This window comes from Crassostrea angulata, chromosome 10 (genome assembly GCF_025612915.1).
Source record: "Crassostrea angulata isolate pt1a10 chromosome 10, ASM2561291v2, whole genome shotgun sequence".
NCBI lineage: Eukaryota > Metazoa > Mollusca > Bivalvia > Ostreida > Ostreidae > Magallana > Magallana angulata.
Genome location: NC_069120.1, coordinates 50,271,045 through 50,293,514, shown reverse-complemented (window position 1 = coordinate 50,293,514; position 22,470 = coordinate 50,271,045). Strand labels below are relative to the sequence as shown.

General features: G+C 30.9%; 1 protein-coding gene across 1 annotated transcript in view; it reads right to left on the bottom strand.

The window, feature by feature from the left end:
* Positions 1-19,979, bottom strand: part of LOC128167909 (uncharacterized) — a 29,050-nt gene extending 9,071 nt beyond the window's left edge. The window contains exons 1-16 of the mRNA XM_052833895.1: positions 19,872-19,979; positions 19,344-19,547; positions 16,943-17,128; positions 14,678-15,280; positions 14,518-14,596; positions 14,071-14,368; positions 13,822-13,909; positions 13,547-13,623; positions 12,262-12,298; positions 11,893-11,993; positions 11,081-11,197; positions 10,655-10,803; positions 10,263-10,398; positions 3,447-3,534; positions 396-593; positions 77-271 (exon numbers count right to left, since the gene is read on the bottom strand). Coding sequence (XP_052689855.1) covers positions 77-271; positions 396-593; positions 3,447-3,534; positions 10,263-10,398; positions 10,655-10,803; positions 11,081-11,197; positions 11,893-11,993; positions 12,262-12,298; positions 13,547-13,623; positions 13,822-13,909; positions 14,071-14,368; positions 14,518-14,596; positions 14,678-15,280; positions 16,943-17,128; positions 19,344-19,547; positions 19,872-19,923 — 2,608 coding nt within the window. The 5' untranslated portion in view covers positions 19,924-19,979. The remainder of the gene's footprint in view (positions 1-76; positions 272-395; positions 594-3,446; positions 3,535-10,262; positions 10,399-10,654; positions 10,804-11,080; positions 11,198-11,892; positions 11,994-12,261; positions 12,299-13,546; positions 13,624-13,821; positions 13,910-14,070; positions 14,369-14,517; positions 14,597-14,677; positions 15,281-16,942; positions 17,129-19,343; positions 19,548-19,871) is intronic.
* Between the last annotated feature and the right edge of the window lie 2,491 nt (positions 19,980-22,470).

Genomic DNA, 22,470 nt, shown 5'->3' with positions numbered 1-22,470 from the left:
TCACCTATTACATACAACGTTTTGCGTATACACCCATAACTAAACATTTCAAATTTTGTTAATAAAAATGTTGTACCAAATGGTCGGAACTCAAAAAGCTGAATCTCGCCGTCTCTTTGCAGAATAATTTTATTTCCATGCATTGGCGTTTGACACTGAATTAACTCTTCATTGATAACAGTATTGCTAAATGAAAATTCATTACAAAATGTCCTATTGGTGATCGTGTCATTCTCACTGACATACAAATAAAACATCTTATGTGCGCCAGCTGCAAGGGAAAAAAAGATTTTAAAAAATGTACATAGAAATTGGATCGCATAACATATGGATGAGAAATTAATTACAATTGGACGTTTTTCATGTAAGGGTTTACAATAGCTTGCAATTGTTACCTCCTCTGATTCGAATTAATATGCAGGAAATTCTGAAGCTGTTGTCAAACGTAATAGTCCAGTTTTGTCCTGGACGATCAACTGTCCTGGAATATGTCGTAGGGTTCCCGTCTATTGCTTCAGATGCTTCGTTCATTGATACCATCGAACTTTGATCAACTCGAACTTTCCCTTCACATAACCATGTGTTGTTAAAGACTATGGATAACAAAAATAGAAAGAAGAGTTTATCCTAAGTAACATCTATTTAGAGTTAACAAAAAATATTAGTCATATGCTTTTGAGGACGTACACTTTAACTTTAAATTAAAAAAAAATTGATTTCATGTTGAAAAGAGGAAGTAGTATTTATTGGTCATATTACATCTAAGACATTATATTGATAAAAACAATTTGTGCAAGGTTCGTGTACCATTTTGATATATATAATTGAGCAATATTATGCAAATATTAAGTTATGGAAATGAAAATGAAAAACAAAAAATAAATTAAAGGACAATTAAACTATTATTTCAGGTTTCGTCTCATGGTAACGACAGTTGGAAAGGGGGCAATTAGAGCTACTTACCATTTACTAGAAATGCATAACACAGTAAAAGACATAATAAATTCCTCATGATTGCTTGCAAATTGAAATAAATATGTTCTTTATTAGTTTGCATTTATACTTCCGTACCGTTTTTATTTCCTCGTGCAAGTTAATCCCAAAGGTTCAATTCACTACAATTTAAAAAAGACAAAATGATAAGCAATTAGTGACACATGACAATTGTGGACGAATTTTGCTTTTAACATATGTTGTGCGATTTCTAAAACGTCGCAGAAGGTTGAATGATGTTGACAAAGTTGTATTTTTAAGACGTGATCTTACATTAAAAAGGTTGCTTAATATATGATTTTCCAAAAAAAAAAGAAGTAAGATATCATTGGTGACATGCACATCTCATATGTTTCCCACTTTTCTACTTACTAAATGCTGTTTAAATACAAGAAGGAAATCGTTTTAGAACAATAGATTCGATGGATTATTGATTTGAATTTATATATGCATAGCATGTATATTACAAATTGAAACTAAAAGATGTTTCATCTATTCAGTTAACTTTTAATCGGCCGATTTCTCAGTTTCTATTTTTCGACTTGAAATACAAAATAGCACAATTATCGTTAAGAAGACTTGAAACATGCAAATGTAATAAAATTTAATTTCAAATTAATTTAATAATCAAGAGAACATATTAACATTTCTCTTTTCTTAAGATGACCTAAAATATGTTAACCTTGTATTCAATATATCTTCAATATAACTTAACATATTGGTCAATGAAATAAAACTATTCTCTACTTTCAGAAATTTGAGAATATTCACATGAAATAAATAAAATGGCAGTTATCAATCAAACATATAAATAATTTTAAGATGCACACTAAAAGAAAGATATGACAAAAATGACTGCAGTGCTTTTTCATATACGAAGACATTTTGTTTTTTTAATGCACTAACAAAAAAGAAATTATGTGATTCTTGAATAAAAAGTCTATAAACAAAAAACTCAGATCTTTATTTTACAAAATGTTGCTATAAAACTGCTTAGTTCTACTATTCTTTCCTCTCTAAAGTTGTTTAAGTGGAGCAAATATATCATACTAAAATATGACTGTATTACTGTGATGTTGACGAGCTTCCTTTCTATTCATTAGCATTAGGTACACAATAGTACTGTTCCTTAATTTAAGCTTTTGATTCCATGTCATTATTATCAGCTGACTTTCATCTATACACACTGATACATGTATATTTAAAGCCTTCCGCTAGAATATTTCAAAATAAATCATATACGATTCATTCCAGACACCTTATATATATTCATATATCTAATTAAACATTTGTAAATACGTTTAATATTATCCATCCTAACGTAAATTTTCTTTTTGTTATGCACAAATTGATATATGGATGTCTTTAAGAAATAAGTATTAAAACATTTTGAAATAAAAACTTCTAGTTTATTGTGTAAGTGTGATAAACTTACTTACTCCTTTCTGATTAGTTTACAAGATTTAATTGATAATACGAATACCATTTATAATATCAAAGAAATAAAACGTATATTTAATAATAATAATTTTCATTCTATAGTTATATTATACATAAAGTAACGTTGCGGCAGATGATTATTTTGTCAACATTGTATTTGTTTTAAAAAAAAGAAAAGAAGAAAGGTACGTGGTATATGCTACTCTTCAAAAATGAAAACTTTCATCGGTTGTGCACATATGTATACATTAAATAGGCAAAATTTTATTCATATTTCCTTCTAGCGAAATGTTTTTGAAACACTAAAAGGAAATTTGCTCAATACTTTGAATTCGACAAATTGTGGTTTTGATTTACACATTTATATTCCATAGATATATATATTTCAAAAGTAACAGATCAATTAGTTGTGTTTAATTTATTCAGTTTATAATATGGTTTTGAATTTATCCATTTATATGCAATAAATGTATATTTCAAAAGTAACAGATCAACCAGTTGTGTTCTATCTATTCAGTTCATATTGTTGAACATTTTTGTATGTGTGCAAAATCATTTATAATGCTCTGGATCAACATTCTACACAAAGGAAGATGCAATTAAATCCCTATTTGCTAAATAATAAAGTCATACAGTACAGGCGATCTGCAGGTAACTAATTTAAGTCTATGTTTTAAAAAGAAAATAATTGATGGAAAACGTATAACGAAATCAATAGTGACGACAATATGTAAACTTTATTACAAAACATCTTACGACTGATTTTCTTCATAGGAGAAGAGGTTTCTTGTGAATTTGGTGAGAGAGAGTGTGAAAGCGTGTGAAATTGGTCAGAAAGCGCTCTTAGAAATACCTTTAGTCAGTAGTTACTTACAAAATTGCTACAACAACATGTACCTTGTTCAATGAAAACAAGGAATAGTCTTTTACAATTCTATATCAAAACAAAATATGTACAAGCATAAAAAATGTTAAAGGGTTTGAAAATGTTTCCTGTCAGTGCCAGTTATGACCTCCAATCTTGTCATCTAAAGAACCAGTACCACAACACGACCTTGTCATAGCGTTGAATCGGATCGACGTCCCTCGATCCAAAAGCGTCTACAAGAAAGAATCGTCTTTTGGCCTTAGCTTAGTGTAAAACAATAATAATCTATTATGATGAAATCCGTTTCATACAAAAAGCATAATCAATTGTAAAAACGTGACTCCCCCCCCCCTAAAAAAACATGAAAAAGCTCATTACTTGCAAGCTTAAACTGAAGACCCAAACACGTAACTAGAATTTTACATAAACCATTCAAACACACTTATAGCTAGTGGAAAGTTAAATTGTAAGACATCCGTCTTCTTAACTACCTTAAGGTGCAAACGCAAACTTAGGAACCACTAAGTCTACGCGTAGTTTCACCAGCAGTTAATTAAAAAACGTGATCGTATAGGTTTGTCAAAGTTACAACATCAAATAGCAGCCCAAATTAATGAGCTCAAATCTAATTTTATAAGCTTAAAAGTTAAAGATCTACCTTATCATCATTTTACAGAAGATTATATAACATTTTACTAATGATTGATAGTTCCGGCTAGTTAGGCCCATCTACGATGATCATGAGTGAACATTTAGTGTTCAAATTCCAGAGTTATATTCCTTTTTTAAATAAAGCAACAAAACTGTTAGAACTGTCTATCAAAGAGTATGGATGCAGGTTTTGAGTCTCACACATGAGTATGATGCATCGCTTACGCATAATACTAAAGGACTATAGTTACGCATGGCTTTAGGGTTACAAAGTTTAAATAGATAGTACAGGCATTACATGGCAAGTTTGCAGTATCAGGGCTATCGCTGCAGACACAGGATCGCCAAAATGACAATTTGTTGATAGCTTGTGTATATATTTTCAATTTGGTGTGCCCGAATTCCGTACCTGATTAACTAACCTCATATAGGACGAAGAGTATTTAAATGCAGGTCTCCTGCCTGAGTATGACGTATCGCTTACGTTCAATGTTAAAAGGTCATATATATATATATATATATATATATATATATATATATATATATATATATATATATATATATATATATATATATATGCTAGTATGCTTCTGAATCCAACTTCTCAAACTTTCAAGGTAATTTTAGGAACAATAATCTTTCCTGCGAGAAAAAGTGGGGGGGGGGGGGGGGCTGAACCCTCAATCATGCTATGTTTCTAATGGTTAGGTATTACTTTGCAAAAAAAGTGGGGGGGCTAAAGCCCCCCCCCCCCTAGCCCCCCCCCCCCCGGTTCCGACGCCTATGCTTTTTGTGTGAATAACTTCAGATTTACCCATTTTATCATTAGGAAATGAGAAATAACGTTGATTGTAACAGTTAAAATAGATAAAAATCCCTTTCACGTACCTACATGTAATTAATGTAATTATAAGCTTCCGGAAATTTAAGAGTCGTACAAACCGGAATAATCTTATAACGTTTATTTGTACCACGTGGATTTTGATTGACAGTAATTGACACGTGCCGAAAACTACAAGATCTTCGCCTGACTACGATCTTCATGGTATACGAGGTAAAAAGAACTATCTAAACAAAACACATCTTCACTTTCTCGACAATATATTAATGGTTTACCAATTTTGGTTCATTTTAAAATGAACAGATATAAATATGTCAATTAACCCCTCAAGGGGCCTCACTTGCAAAAAAGAATTTAGGTTGTTGTCAAATCATATGATAGCACGCAAAATACATGCTTACAATATCATAATTGTGTTTTTTTTAAACCTTGACCAATGATTACCTGGTAGAAGTATAAAAGACATCTTTATACCAACAAGCATGGCCAGGAGAGTCTTTGCGAGCCCTGCATGTGTTTTGTTTACAGTAAATACGCATGCGTAATAGTGTAGAAGGCTTAACCCCGTGACATGTGGCGATGTATATAGTGTAGGTTATGCCTAATTACTGATTGTAATGAAATAATTAGATTTATTTCACGGAGAATTTTGTAATTTTCTGAAAGTTAATACATTTATGAGTAGTACCAAAATACCGAACCCGATCGGAAAATTTTTCAAGTCGGTTTTTTGATAAGATGCGCCGTACTGTCTCTTTAACTTTTATATTTCTGCTTGAAATTAAGAAATATTGTCGAATGTTCTCAACTTCAAATTAGTAAACACTTTGTACTTTGGATAGTTGCAAGTGTAAAGTTTGTTTACTTTCAAAGTATGACATAGTTCAAAAGTTACTCATGTAAGTTTTATTATCTTAATCAGATTTCAATGCATAAGTTGTAGACTAGTTAGAGAAATAAAATAGTGAAGATAAAAATTGAATATAATTTTTTAGGTTTTTGAATATAATGTCAATAATATTTCCAAACATCCTTCAAGTTCATTGTGTTTTGTCGATAATGCTTTTTGATGTTGTCAGAATATAAATAAACATATTAGCTCCGTATTTATATCAAAATGTACATAACATTATTTTATTAATCAGTTAATTCTTAGAGTGTAGACCTGTATATTTTCGATGATGCAAAATTCAAACATATATACTACATGTATTACAAACAAAAGTAATGACAGATCTATTGTGCACCTCATTACATTTGTCTATTAGATAGTAAATACTTCATTCAAGTTTAAAGATTTATCCATTGTTATGTATTTCCTCATTTTGTTTATGTAGTTAGGGCGTGAATAAAATATAATAACTGTAAGTGGATCGTAACAGTCGAATCGTTTTGGTAACCGCCACCTGTGTCACAAAAAGGTTGCATGGAAACAGTGTTCCTCTTAATGATGTATTCACAATAACAAAATCATATTTCCTATTTGCTGATATGCGTGAGAAAGTTAAAATAAAAATGGTACCGTATGCTTTTGAGAAGTGGATTCGTCAAAATCTCCAGATATAAGTCCAATATGCATGAGTCTTTTGTATTTTAGAGAGGGTAATGTAATCAAAGTCGGCGAGCACAGTTCTAGATATATTTACCTAGACACAGAAAATTTATTCTGTCTGCATGTAAAAGACATCATGGAATGTAGGAAAGTTTTCTTTATTCATGCATTACTGTGTACCCTGTAGCTACGATGCACGGTTTAATAAGCAGTCATTATAATTTGATTTTTTCAAAATTTAGAGTTTAAGTAATGTTATCTTTTCATTATAAATCAACCACATTTAATTTTTTGTCACATCACAACATATAGCGATGTTTTTTCACATACACAATACATTTTAAGGGATTCAGTAATTGTTATCAAACATGTAACAAAAGATATATGGAAGTAGGCCATCCGTGCCATAATATTATGTGTATTGTTTCTAGAAAACGGAAAGTGATGAAACTGAATCTGTTTTTGCAAAGCTTTACTCGCTAATAGTTTCAATAGAGTTGACTAACATTGAAAGAAAGATAGCTTTCCGTATACATAAACGGCAATTAATTCTGATTTAAATACACTTCAGATGTTACTTTTTGAACAGCATTGCAACATATTTATAAACATAGAGACAGTTAAATATAAAATACAAGTATTAAATTTACTTTTGAAATAAGTTTTGTTTGTTTGCCAACAACGATGTTTTAGTGAAATATCAAATAGAAAAGCTAGTTTGATATGTCTGTCAAAATGACTGACAAAGATGGATAACTCTTTAGTTTCCTAACTTTCATGGAAAACTGCATTTTGAAAAGAAAGTGTCTTGAATATATTTAACAGAAAAACTATGATGGTAAACATATAAAAACATCAAGTCTCTGCAAAACAGCATAAATGATTTATAAAAAAAAAATTTAAGGATTTGTTTCGACGCATCACTTAAAAATAAAATCTTATCAATCAAAAACTTCATTGTGAAAATTTTATATTTGTGATCATTATTTTTTACAAATACAACTATCTTTATTGATTGTACATCAACTGTTAACTTGAATCATTTGTTAAGCAAATCAACTTTCAAATTTGCTTTGGTTACTATATATTTTTCTTAAACATGGTCAAGTTGAAGAGTATTTATTGTCTACATTATCTATACTGAACCAAAGTTCTATATATTGGTGTTCGTCCAGTATAATGTATTTACTGTATAAAAAAGCACATTTGCTTGCTTTCTCGTCTGATTTACACCTAATTTTCAAATACCGAGAAATAATGTTTTCGCCTTGACATCTGGTTGCAATCTGAGACCTTGACCGTTGCTAAATACATGTATCACATACACTTCCGGTTTGGTTGAATTTCGCTCAGAGCTATTGGATTATGTTAAGTTTTCGATGGAAATGACAATTCACACATGGACGAGAAAAAATATATTTGAGGAATAAGAAATCATCTAGAAAATGACCCCTCATTACTTATATTTATATGTATTGCCATTGTACGATTAAATTTTAACATCAATTCTCTGTAAATACCAAAAATACGTGGCCACGCACTATCATAATTGAATTTTATCTCCCTGACTTGAAAGAGTGTTCCCTATGAAGACTCTCTGTGGGTATATTTTTGACAGTTCATACTCAGTTTCCATAGCAACGACATTAAAACATTTTGCTTCTGGCCAAAATGACATATAGAGTACCATTATATGAATAACTCGTATGCTCCCTAAATGCATGTAGGTTTGATCATGACATTGGTTTAATTTTATAAGCAAGTAATCAATGTACTTGTACTCATAAATTGATTTCAGTGAAATGTACAGATAACAATACCATCGGTTTGTGTTTCATAGATTTATCTTATAAAATAGTGAAAAACAGGCACATTAAATAACATCAATCTAATTTTAAGCAGGCAATTGAAAGCGGGAATAAACATTTTTTAATAAGATAATACCTTGGTCTAATAAATACAAACAAAATTGGCTTGGGTATATTCACTGGCTTTAACATACAACTATTTGAAGTTTTTCCACAAAATCCAACTTAAAGTTACTTCCCTTTGTTGACTCTTCTGTATTGAAGTACAAAAAAGACGTCACAACAACATGGCAAAAGCAGACGTTGGAAAAACATAGATCAAATGGGGTGAAGAAAGCATGTGATTTAAGTTTTAGTGTATTTAGAGTTAGTCTCTAATAAATTGGTGAATATGAAATGAACCATGCTCTATTGGGATTTAGCTTAATTACCGATCTGTGCTGTATTAAAACCTTTTGTAAACACGTGACTGTCTTGTACAAAATGATCAAGTGAAACGGACAGAGATTTCCTCTACATAAGTTTCGGTAATCTGACATACGAATCCAGCACTCAACCAAGGAAGCAAATGAGCTACCAACCTGCAACACTTATATAGAAATGCAATACTATTAAACACCCCCACCCTGGACTGATGGTGTGGTCCAAGATGGAAAGAATCGCAGTGTGTACTCTTCTAGCTAGAGTGTCAACCCAAGATGAGCATAGTTCTGAGGTACCCACAGCGATTACAGAAATCCATCATTGCCATGCATTTTATGTGAAAGTCAGATCTGGTGTCAGTGATGTGTTTTGATTGAATTAACCCCAAATCTCTGAAATATAAATGTTTAAAACCTCATGAACAAGCGAAAAAATAGGATCATAAAAAGGCAGGCAATGGAGATTAGATGCAGTCCATAGCAGTCCTTATTCCAATTGGTCAAGGTATGTATATTCACATCCAAATCAAATAATTTTTAACCAATCTTATTGTCTGTTCAAGCTTCCATCGCTTGTTGATTTTCTCAATGAATACACCTCAGGTCTAAATGTACGGAGTAAATTTTAAAATCAGGCATCAGATTCCCCTGGCAAACAAAATTATCCCCCCCCCCCCCGAAAAAAAAAACACAAAAAAAACAAAAAACCTCTCCAATCATTAACAGTATCACCCAGGTTCTTTATGTTATTCGCAATGTGAAATTAATCGTTGTTGTCTTGTTTTGTGAAGGTTAATTGATGTCAATCGTTGTTGTCTTGTTTTGTGAAGGGTAATTGATGTCAATCGTCGTTGTCTTATTTTGATCCGCGTTATGAAAAGCCATACCATTTTCAAAATTTTGAAAATTTCACATTAATATTTTTCTCATTTGGTAGTTTTTAAGTTATTTCATTTATCAGAATAAACATTTAGAAGTTTTGTTGAATGTATATGGATGCATTAGAAATTTATTAATAATTTGTTTTTGAAAGTTCTGCTTCACAACAGCTCACTTTATATATCCCCCGTTACTGTAATGCATTATATGATACACAAGTTGCAACAATGTGCACGAACGTTTCTTCTGATACAGAAATGTCAAAGTCTTTATTTCTTTTTAGCATGAGAAATAGCAATAACGTCTAGTCAATGTTACAATCAAATATTCACACTACTATTTAATTACATTTGATAGTTTAACAATATATGCATGCATGGTTTAATAGGTATAAATTGCGATCTGATTTGACTAGTGAAAAACGACGATTTGATAGTGTTTTATGGATGTTAATATTGTATTTTTTTCAATGACTTATAACATATTATTCACACTTTTCTTAACAATATAACTATATACAAGTTTCATTGAAAAGAGAAACAAACTTTGTTTCATAAACTAACACCAGTTTAAAAAAAAACTGTCAATGATACAATGGGAATGGAGTTTGTCTTAAAATGTGGTGACCTATATTTCATCTATAAGTCGGCATGAAGGTTTTCGTCGGATGTGTTTCAATCCTTGTGCAAGTGCGTCATATAAGTAGATATACTGCTCCTGTAGAATATGATAAAATAAATGTTAACCTTGAGTAAAACTTGCTTTTTTATGTTAGGTTTTGAAAGTTACTGTTTGACTTTAGACTCACTTTGGTTTGAATGGAATGAGCCCTCTGCTGTCTGAGTTTAGAAACACAATTGATGACATCAACACTTTCCTTTGCTGCTCCTTCGTCCAATAGGTAATCCAGGGCTATAAAGGTACCAGTTCGACCGATTCCAGCACTAGGATATATCCAATACATTTGTCTTACAGTTTATTTAAAATGAAATTCAATGGAGTTTTTATTTTAAAAATTTGTATGTTATAATTAACAACAGATTGAAAGTTATTTTGTTTATGATCTATGAGTCTATTATTTTTTAAAAAAAAATAAAGAATCTCAATAACGTTGAAAATAAATTCATTTTTATCCATGTTTGTTAATGTTTAAAATTCAGTGCAACACAGTATAAATTTCCACATATTGCTGAAGGTTACCTGCAATGAATGATGATTGGTCCGTCTTGCTCAGGTCGGTCATTCTTGACCAAGTCTCGGAAACGCAAGAGACTGTCAACGGTTTCCGGAACCCCGCGGTCAGGCCAGCCTGTGAAGTGGAACTGGGTCACCGCCTTAACTACATCATCCTGTAGTAGAACAAATGTCTGTTTAGTACATTTGTAAAGTTGATTTCAGCATCGTCTTTATTTTAAAATCTGTCTTGCTTTGATCCTTTTTGTGTTGCATTTTTTCTCAGCATTTAAGAGTGCGAAAATACAAAATACTCGTCAGGATGACCTCATATTCATCCGGGTAAAATAGCAGAAAAAAGGTATTTTAATATTGAAAAAATTATTGTTATTAAATGTATATATTTATAAGAGTATAGCTGAGGATTCGTATCATAGCTTGGGATGATTTTACCTGATGCATAGTCATATGCCTGATTGTGTACATTTCATATTCTTCTTGTGATTCCAATCTAACTACAATATCCCCAAACTCCATTACGTCGTTCGGCCAGTACTTTAAGCATTTCATCTGAAAAAAAGATCAGAGGGACAAGGTATATCAGATCAAACTAATCTATTCAAAATCTTACAAAAATGAATAGACATATAATCAATATCAAAGTTTTTTTTATATTGATAGTAGTGCTTGCATCGTTATTTTTTCGTATATGATTTTTCATCGTATTAGTAGATACTCTACAACAGGGTTAACCATGGTATCTGCTATGGTTCAATGTGTATGTTCTATGTTCTAAGTCTATGCAAGCTGTGATCGAGGTCAAAATCGGGAGCTGAAATAACGAACTTTTATTGCAAGGTTTTTTTTTTTGGAAAACGCCTACATGGCAATGAACAATCTTACTAGTATGATCACAGTGTTTCCATTTGTGTCATGGAAAATTCCGAAAGGTGGACTAATTGGAAGCAAGACAATTAAAAATTATATGTATCTATTAGGAGCATGGATGGGAATACTGTGCTATAGAATGTTTGATAGTTTTGATCATTAAATGTGATCAAAATTAAAATATTATTCATATCTTCAAACGGTAAATACATGATTATTTTCTGTTAACAACACTTACATTTATTAAATATCTACACGGTTTGAATGATTAAACCATCTGCATATATTGAATTGTCTCTGAACAAAATTTAATAGTTTAGGTAAGTCCATGTCTTCGTGTTTCCATGTTTACTTCAATGTCAAGCTATCAATCTTACCGTATCTCCTTCAAACAAGTTTGTCAGCATTACAATTCGTGAGCTATTTTCTTGCCATGCCATCTTCCAGAAGTCATCTAGCGTTTCAGGAGTAAATGGACCTAAAAAGAGATTTAACCGTTTTCTTTCAAAACAAACAAGAACATTGTTGACTAAATATTAATATGTTTTTTAACAAATATACCAGAAATAAAAGGATAACACTTTTTGCGTCTTAATCGAAAGTTTCTTATTCTATTGAAAAGGAATGTACATGCCAATTAAAGGAATTATAAAGACAAATTTAAAACAAGTTAATATTTAGTAATTGTTTTTTAATTTTACATACAGGTATATCACGAATTAGCTGTGATGTAAGGACCAGTTTACCTTGAGCTGCAATGTAAGCATGTTCCACTTCTACTCCCTATAAACAAAGAGCAAGTCGTTGGGATGTGTATCTTTTAATGTTTTATTTTCCAATATATATTCCTTAGTCTACGGTAAAAACGTATTTAAGAATGACTTTGCCACTTGATAAATGACAGACATCAATAGTAAAATAAAGGACATGTGATTATATAATTATACCAAGACATAAATGGTAAGATATATGATAGTGACTAATGTATTGACATTAATAAAGTTGATTTAAGAAAAAAAATTAAACACACAACCAGTCTACCATAAATAGGTACGACTTATTAAATATCTTTTTGTTGAAAAGATTTTTTTTAAAGATGACGGGATGAATGAAAGAAAACAAAGGATTAAGCCATTTCAAATAAGAAAAAGTAAATAAGATTTTTGTGTTTTCATTATCAAATTTTCCAGAATGACAAAGTCTTAACTTATCAGTACATTAACATAATTACAATCTGCCCATGATATCTAGGCGTGATCTTGATCCTTCTTTGTATACAGTCTAAAGATTTAACTATGCTTGAGTTATGATTTGAACGAAATTTTTACACTAGAAAAAAAAATTCTGAGGTGACTGAATTGATTTGTGTGTGTTAAGTGTCTGTCAGTTAAATGTCTTTCATAAAATAATCAAAACTATTATATAAATTCAAAAATGGACATAGCACTCATCTTTTAGCATGTTATGTTTAATAAACTGTCTCAAATTATAGCTTTTTCATATGATAATTTCTATTTCTGAACCTCAAAAAAAAAATCTATGTACTATGCAATTGAAATTTTGCTATACAATAGTAAATCACTGATGGGTATCTAAAATATTTCAAAAATCACATGACCTGTAAGGTCTAGCTTTCAAAGGAGACATCTTAAAATATATATCTTTGAAGTCACTTGATTGCTATATTCCATACAAAATTATACAATTTATAATTTAATGCCAACGGATAGAGACATTAACAGTTTTCCTTGCAGAAATATTAATGAAAATTGGCTATTTTAATAAAACATTTTTCATTGACATACTATCAAGTTGAAATGAATTTTGTGGTGTACAATGGTCAAGTTTTATGTATGTTGAGCTATATCTCTTTGTCAAAATTCAGTATTAAAATATAAACTTATTTATTAATAGCTTCAACTATATTTTTGTCATGTATGTTTGTCACAAGTTTGTGTTAAAAAATTGGCGTTTCCGAGTCGTGACATCGTGACATTGTGAGAGTGAATAAAGTTTAACTCTTGGACTAACCTCAACATAACAAGCATTAATATAATCATTGCTTCCTTCTTCTCCGGATGTGTTGAGGACAACTCGGCAAAAATCATCTAAAATGGAGTTTTATGATTAGTATATTCATATCTAAAACTTCCTTGTCATTTGTGAAATTGCATAGTTACTCAAAGTAATAGAAATTACACGAACTCAAAAACAAGGCTAATATATTTGCAGGAAAATTGTCATGTTGAAACATCTGTAATTTTGTTGACATTCATCTTAGTTTCAATAGACATTTTATTACTTACAAGGATAAACATATCTATAGCGGTTCTTTGAAACATTATCTTTCTGGACGGCTACTTTGTACAATTCCATGAGCCCCGTTGGTATTTTCTGAAAAAGGAAATGACAATTTCCTGGGTTCAATATGGACTTTAATTTTGTTTTTTCCCCTAAAGTATACAATTGTTTGGCATTCACTTTACAATTACAATGCCACTACTCTGTTTAATACATGCATTGTTTATTTACAATAAAGAATATGCTATAAGCACCGAAAATTCCTCTTCTTCGTTGATTTGGTTTTCACGTCTAATGCCGTGATATTTCACAAAATCATCGACAGGTACTCTATAGGCTATCGTATTCGTATACTCCACGTTCAGCCTTTCCATACCATCTTCAACAACCTCATCAGCATCTGCAATTTCCACTAGAAATATGGAGTTGGCTCCGTCTCCAAAGGTTGGATGTGGTTGTCGTTGATCTTCGTGATCGTTCTCTCCTTCTGGTTCGGCAACTTGTCGAAAATGTTCAAGATGGAACCTTTTAGTTTCCCTCATTATTTTCAATCTGAAATTATTGATTAAAAATTAATATAATTCTGTATACATTTAGTTAGTTTCTATGCTTAAAATCGTGCTATAAAACAACAAATAAGTGATTGACCATTCTAAATCTCATGCTTTGCTTTATGAAATGCTATAATAATAAAGACATACCTTTTAATTAACAAAAGAATGAGAGATAAAACCAAGATAATCATCGCAAAAAGAAGTAACAGCGTTCCCGTTTCCATGCCTGCAATTATAAAACACGTTTTAGATTTTTTGATTTTCAGACAATAGAAACTATAACATTAAAAACTATATCAAGCATCACCTGCTTTATCTGTATCCGGACTTGTACCATTGGAAGACATTCTTCTGGCAAAATCTTTTGTTGCCAAAGAAGTCCTGTTTTTACAATAGATGGTCACATTTTTTGCAAAACATTTCAGATTCGCTGACAAAATGTTCCAATCTTCCGAGATAGGTAAAAAATCATTTTTTAAACATCCATGTGCGTTGTCGCTTTTGTTTGTAGCACAAACGATACAATTTGTACGAAGTCCTTCACACTCAATATTGCATAACAAAGAACCAGGTGCTTGAAAACTTTCCACCGCGTTTAAATCTCCATTACAATTATTTATTTCCGTACATGTCTGACGACACGACCAGCTACAGTTTTGTTCGCTGAGGCTTGTTCCATAATCTTCACAGATTTGTATGTTTAATATACTTTCAAGAACACAGGAGCTACAGATTCCGGCTTTGACATCAAATTCAGTATTGGAAAACTTCGACTGGCACGGCTTGTAACAGTAATCCCCACATTTGGAAGGGTCGACACAGCTTAAACATTTGCCTTTTGTAGAGTCACAGGTCTGACAAGAATTACTGCATTTAGAACAGTTGTTACCATAATAACCCACAGGACAATCTGAAAAATTGTGCAAATATCAAATTTGTATTTAATTCATTTTATCCTAAACCCATGAATATTTATATTTTCATGGTTAATATCACGATCCATGCGACATAACCGGTATTGTTACTTCTCACTTGATGTTGAAATAGCCATAAAATAAATAAGGAAATATTTTTAATGGCCTTTTGTTAAATTAAAGAACCATATTGCTTGAAGAATATTTCTATTTGAAGAACACTGGAACTCAAATGAATAGATATGAGGTGAAATGACACGATAAATAAAAGCCTTGTCGTAAACGAAGGAGTCTTCTCTGGTTTTCGACTTGTCAGAAGTAAATATGATTAAATGTTCATTAAATCAAGATGAAAGCATATTTTCTTTCTTTTACTGCCATGCAACTTGAAATAGAAATCCAAGTTTAAAATCTTACAAAGGCTATATTTTTGGCGGAACATCGGCGAAGCAAACTATCACATGTGTTTGCATTTCAGAATTTCTGCATATTCATGAGTTTACTTAGCATTATAAAAAATTAACAGTAATGTAGGATTTTTAAACAAATGTAGACTAATGATAAGATGCTTGGGTCTCAAAATGTGTTTTTAAAACATGATTTGCTTATCAAATAACATTTTATTAAGCGATTTGAAGCACTAGTTCTATAAATAGATTTCGGTAAAAAAAACTCTTTAAAATAGGATTTCCTGTCTTATAAAATGATCAATATATTAGCTTTTCTGTCAATTTATATTTTTATGTAAATTTTTGTAATAAAAGTGTAAAAATCAAAAATATTTTAAAATTGAAAGTATAGAAAAATAGTCAAAATGTATTCCAAATTTTAAAAACAAATTAGAGGAAATACGAACTAAGCAATATCAATTTAGGATCAAATATTTATTTCGATTCAGTAGTATACTATGAAAGACATTCTGATATTCTATCATATCATTGAAGAATAGAAACTCTGTATTTTGAGCAGATGTCTAAATAACTCCAGATAACTACATTTATTTTATCATCCATAATGTTGAGAAAAAAGGTAGTGACATTGACCTGACCTTGATGGGGGAACAAGATGGTCAAATTTGATTAAACTGATACAATCATTAATTTTAATAATATGATCTCTTTGACTGTGTAAACATTTCATTAATTTCTTAAAAAAAGAAGGCTGTCTGATAATGAGAATACTCTTTCCTTAATATATGAATAATCATTTTGAATACTTTGTAGACATTCTTGTTTAAATTGTAAAAGAATATTAACTTTAAAGGGATGGCAGTAACATCAACAACAGAAGAAGAATATCTTTCTAGATTTTCGTATTCAAATTCTAGTGTTAAACTACTGGGGAATCATCATTGTTCGTGGGGTTGATATTTATCAAAAAGTCTGATAAACTCAACCATATCTGAAGTTGGAGTTTACGTTTTTAGTGAGGTTAATAAAATTATAAAGAAATGATTAACATTGATATCAATTAATCATTCATTGTATTATTATCTTTTAAGCTTCTCTTTAATTTGCTGGAAAAATATTAATAACATCGATTAAAATTGATGAGTGGAATACTTGCTACAAGAACATAGGACACAAATAAAGAAAATAAAAATCAAAGAAAGATTACAATATACCGATCCTGTGAACAATGTATTTCTGTAACCATACCTGATAGGAACACTTCGTACAAAAGTAATGGTCCACTGTCTGTACGGATTATGGTAAACGTATCTCCTGTTAGTTGTCTGTGACAACATCTGCTGACGTTTACCTTTTTAGTACCACTATTGATAAATTCGTCGCAAATTTCATCGAAGGCGATATCAGTTGAATTAACAAGGATTAAATATTTACCTACAAAATAAGGATCAGTTTAAAGTCATTTTCGTGGTCGACTTAGCTCTTCGTAAAAGTAAGATCAGCACTAGGTAAAGTTCATTTGCCACTTAGTCAACAAACACAGCATATAACTAACTACACCTATTTATTCATTTTGACTCTATGAATAAATCGAGTTAATAGATTCCATTCATTTATTTAATTTAAATAAACTCCTCCATTCGTCTAAACATCAACTCGACATGACGTTTCAATTTATTTTAATTATATTAAAAACTATTTTAATTGTTTCAATTTTTTTTACGCAAATTGAGTGTACTTTTTTCGAAACAGTCTTAAATTAACAACGTACATAGTGTCCGCTTTCCTTAGAAAAACCTTTAGATCGATCATAATTAATTTAAAACTTCAAAGAATTTGGATATTTTCTTTTTTGAGCATAGGTAAAGGTTAGCTGCAATAATGTAGCCCTCTCCGATTGTTTATATCTGATGTTTACTGGAGAGGGCTATAATTCCACAGGATCTCCGTAATGGTGCAAAATTAATTATTTAATGCGGCTGACTTTGGTCTGAAAAGATCAATTTTTAATTTCACTTCCTTTAGATAAAATGATTTTTTAATTCAGGTTGAACAAACTAACCGTATATAAATCAAAACCAAATAAAACATATCAGCATATTTACCAGTCGTTTATTTCAGCAGCCATGACAGTTATCGCTTGGAGTTTTGATGGGCTTCATAACGTAAATGTCAGTGTAAATTATCGATCTTACCTCGTTTTATCACCTAAACATCATTTAAGGAAATGGTATATAATGGAAAATTCATATTTACCGCGTTAATTATGTTTAAAATAGGGAAATTCTTATATTCAGTTCAAGATCCGCTCCTGAATTTTCATTGGCTGTTCCAAAATAAAACCGGTCAAGGTCAGTAAACATGGCGGACAAATTCAACTTGCAATGTTGACATACACCAAAAATAACCTATATGGACTATACTTGATAATTTTGGATTAATTTATGCCATAGATATCTACAACGTTTGAGTTCAGGTAAAAAATGCAAATGTTTTGTCATTTATATACGTTTTGAGACGAAATCCTTGCGGGAGTAAATCACTCCCGCACTTGCACCATTACGGAGATCCTATGGAGTTGTAGCCCTCTTCTCTCCCCCCCCCCCCCCAAAAAAAAAAAAAAATTGGGAGAGGGCTACATAATTGCAGCTTAGGTAAAGGTTTGAACGAGTCAATAAAGCACAAGGCGTAAGAGTTAGTTCTAGATATGTTATACTAAACTTTGAATTCAGGTAGAATAAAAAGGGATAAGTATGAAATTGGTAAGAAATTGAAAAAGAGATAAACTTGTCCTATGTAGGATTATTATAAGTACACTGTTTATAGATTCTTATTCTTATTTTGAAAATTATACCCCTCCTGGGCTTATTTTTGCGGTCTGGTGCTCACGACTTGAGAAATTTAAATATTTTCCGCTATATGGGGATGCTTTCATCGAAATGTCACAAATTGAAGTATTGCAAAAGTTTTAGAAGAATATCTTCTTTTTTTTCACAATAGATTGCAATTTTGGACTTTGAATTTCTCGTGGGCCACCAATATTGTTCAAGGTGTCACGGTTTGAATAATCAGAAAAGTCACTGTTAAAGCATTATTATAATTATAAAAATTTCTGGGGTGATAGTTTTTAATAAGACATTATTGTTAAAAATATTCACTGCATAAGGATGCTTACAGAGAACTATCTCAAACGGATGTATTGTAGTTCTCGAGAATAACTTTCTAGATTTTCCTCTTTATATTCCACTGTTAAAAATTTGGTGTCCCCGCCGAAGGTCGTGGTTTAATCATTTAAGAATTTACACTATTAGTAGAACTCTAAGTGTTAATACATGCATGTATAAGAAATAAGGATTCCTAGTTCAGTTATTTCTACGGAGAATTTTGAAGACGCCACAGCTTCATCATTGCTCTAATCTCAACTTGATTTGTTCCTTAATCTTATTATTTAAATTTCCTTTCCAAGAAGAGTGTTTTGTTTCATTTTCGGCGGAGCAATTTTGGAGAAATTAAAAAAATGTTAGAGGTTCAGATTTACAGATAAACTGACAACGTTAGAGACAGACGGACAATGTGCGAGAAAAGTTTACTTGAACTTTTGGTTCCGACAGGCTAAATAAATAGTTAAAAAACTTTTTTAAAGACGAACCCTCTTTGGCAATTATTGTAAAACAAGATATGTTCCTTTCTGCATGAAACACAACCTCCCAGTAATTATGATTCCCGTCTCCTGTTCGTGTAAATGTATATGGGTCTCCGTCAATGGCTTTCTCTGCCCATAAAACCTTGTCTACTTGTGTTTTATCAAAAACCGATGACTGAGAAACGTTCTTAAATTCCAAACTTTTAAATCCTGAAAATAAGATACAATAAGTAATCTTACAGTTAATACCTATTGAAAATAATACTCTTTTAAATATAAATATATTTTGCGGCAAGACGTGAACTACACAGACTCATTATGGAATTTAATGGCCTTATTTTCTTCCCAATGATATTTGACTTACTGAAACACTTAGGTACTTCAACATGCTTACCTATTAAACATTATCGAAGCTCTCATTTCTTACATGATATTATCTTCTCCTACAAGATGCGCATACTTGAATAACTATGAATTTGATATTTATCACTGTTGCGTATGTTTAAAATTCTGATTAGAAAAAACGTCAATTACCTTTGATGGTTATGGAAAGAAACCATAAAATTTTAAAACAATTTCCAAACATTTCTCTGAAATCTGAGCAACTGTTTTTCTTGACATGAAAGTTGTTACAAACATAAATTAGGCGATAATAATCAGTCAATAATGTCAAGAGTTCTTGAAATACATTCACGCCTTCGAAAGTTTGAAGTATCCCAATGTAATTTACAAACCATAAGTGGATAAAACTATCCAATGTAAATAAGGGGGATGTGCAGCCATCTTGTACATTTGAGGATAAGAATGTAAACAGTTCTTGAACTGGTTGTTCCTGTCCGAAACTGGCCAAAAATGTTACAAAAGATAAAAAAGCAATAAATACCAAGTCCTACATGTCAATTTGTGTGAAAAGTATGCATACAAGAACAGGACAATGCCTTTTTAATCACTCAGAACAGCTGTCAAACTGCACAGGTACAGACTTAGTTTGAAGATTTAAAAATCGGAAAAAATATGAAGGGGGTTCATTGGTGTCCTCTCTACAACCATTTGTTGAGAAAACGCTTGATGTCTTATCCTCAAATGTACAAAATGGCAGCACCCCCCCCCCCCTTAGATAAATAACAATGTGGGTTTTTAAAACAATATAATTGATATTTGTTATATAGATAAATTCATTTGCATGTTTATGTGTTTATTTAATTTTAATCAATACTATTGCTTTACACATGCAATAGTCAACTTTACATACTGTAGGAACATTTGGCAACTTAAAGAATGGTAAACATTTTTCACAACATCAAATGCGTAAAGATGATTTTAATACACATTTAAGTAAAGTTGGGGTTATTTTAAGTGTTAATGTACAAATAAAGGCACACATTGTGCCAAAAGTTGTTGCATAATGCTGGAAATAGAAGAATCAAATTAAGTATTTGAGCATGATAAATCAAACGTTAATATCTGTGAACATTAATACGTATTGATTCTAACTTTATTTGTTTAATGCATAAAACCCATTGTAATGGAATATTGCTAAATACTCAACTATTGTTGCTAATGTCATACTATGATATTTGTAACATACATTTATATCATGACGTTGACTATCTCTGGTAACACAATGCAAACAACTATAAAATTGTTATTTACACATTTTGCACTCAAATTTTCAAGTCATATCAAAAATATTAAAACTATGAGACTATTTTGCTTCCGTATCATATCCTTATTGTATTGGTATGTTGAAAGATTAACCGAAACAGACCCAATGGTATTACGAATGTTTAAAAGTAAATAAACTGACTGAATTTAATACTTTTGACATGTACAAACATTTTATGTGCTTTTTGTGTAACAAGGAAATTTAGTTCAATTTGAATGGTGACAAAGGGGTTTATTTGCTCACTTTTTGAAAAGTTTAATAGATAATTCTAGGTTTTTCGTTGTGTTAAAACTTCCGTGTTCGTTTAATCAATAGTGTCTGTAAAAGGGGATAAAATATAAAAACTAACGAAGAAAAATGAAGACAAATGTACTTGGCAAAAAATGAATTTATCGCGGGAAGTTGTGAAAATAGATATACTCATCATTTATTTACTAAGCTTCACATTCTTTTAAAAAAATACTAATAACTGCATACCGTAATACGTGATAGATATGGTAAACGTGTTTTGTGTAGCAATATTTCAAACCGTTTTAACAAACTCGACAGCTTTAGAAACTGAAACTGAAACCTCGTCTGCTGATTTTCATAAATTGCAGAAATGTTAAAGGACACGTTTTTTTGGCTTCCTTGTGTATCTATGAATTACTTCTAATAGTTTGTAAACGGTATAAAACCGGTAATTAGCCATGATATCAATAACATGTATTTTCTCCAAGAAAGAACTTCCTATCTCTCAGCGTGAAGGAATTATTTCATGTCTACCAAAAGGTGATAAACACAGACAATACTTAAAAAACTGGCGGCCTATTAAATGTTATTTATAAACTTTTTTCAGGTTGTCTTAGTTATAGAATAAGATCTAATTTGGATATTCTTATCTCTGATACCCAGTCAGTTCTTATAAAATGAAGATTCATTGGAGAAAATACAAGGTTTATTTATGACTAAATGCACCTTACTGAACATAAAAAAATTCCAGAACTGTTGGTCCTAATTGATTTTGAAAAAGCGTTTGACTATATTTCTTGGTCATTTGTTTATAAAGTTTTGAACAATTTTAGTTTTTGTAATTATATAATCCAGTGTGTTAAAATATTAAACACAACTTTTAAGGCTTCAGTGTTGTAAAGTGGCTTTTTATCTAATTACCTCTCTATTGAAAGAGGTTGTAGACAGGGAGACCCTATTGCACCCTATTTATTTCTCCTTTGTGCTGAAATAATTTCAAATCTTATTGAACAAAACAATAAAATAAAGGGTATTACAATAGGCAATAAGGAATATAAAATAAGTCAATATGCAGATGACACATCTCTTATTTTAGATGGTTTACCTACTTCACTTTTTGCATCTTTAGATACTCTAGACTTTTATTCAACCATTTCTGGGTTGTAAATAAATAGTTCAAAAACAAAAATTATATGGATTGGCTAAACAAATTCTCAAATTAGGTTTTTCACCACA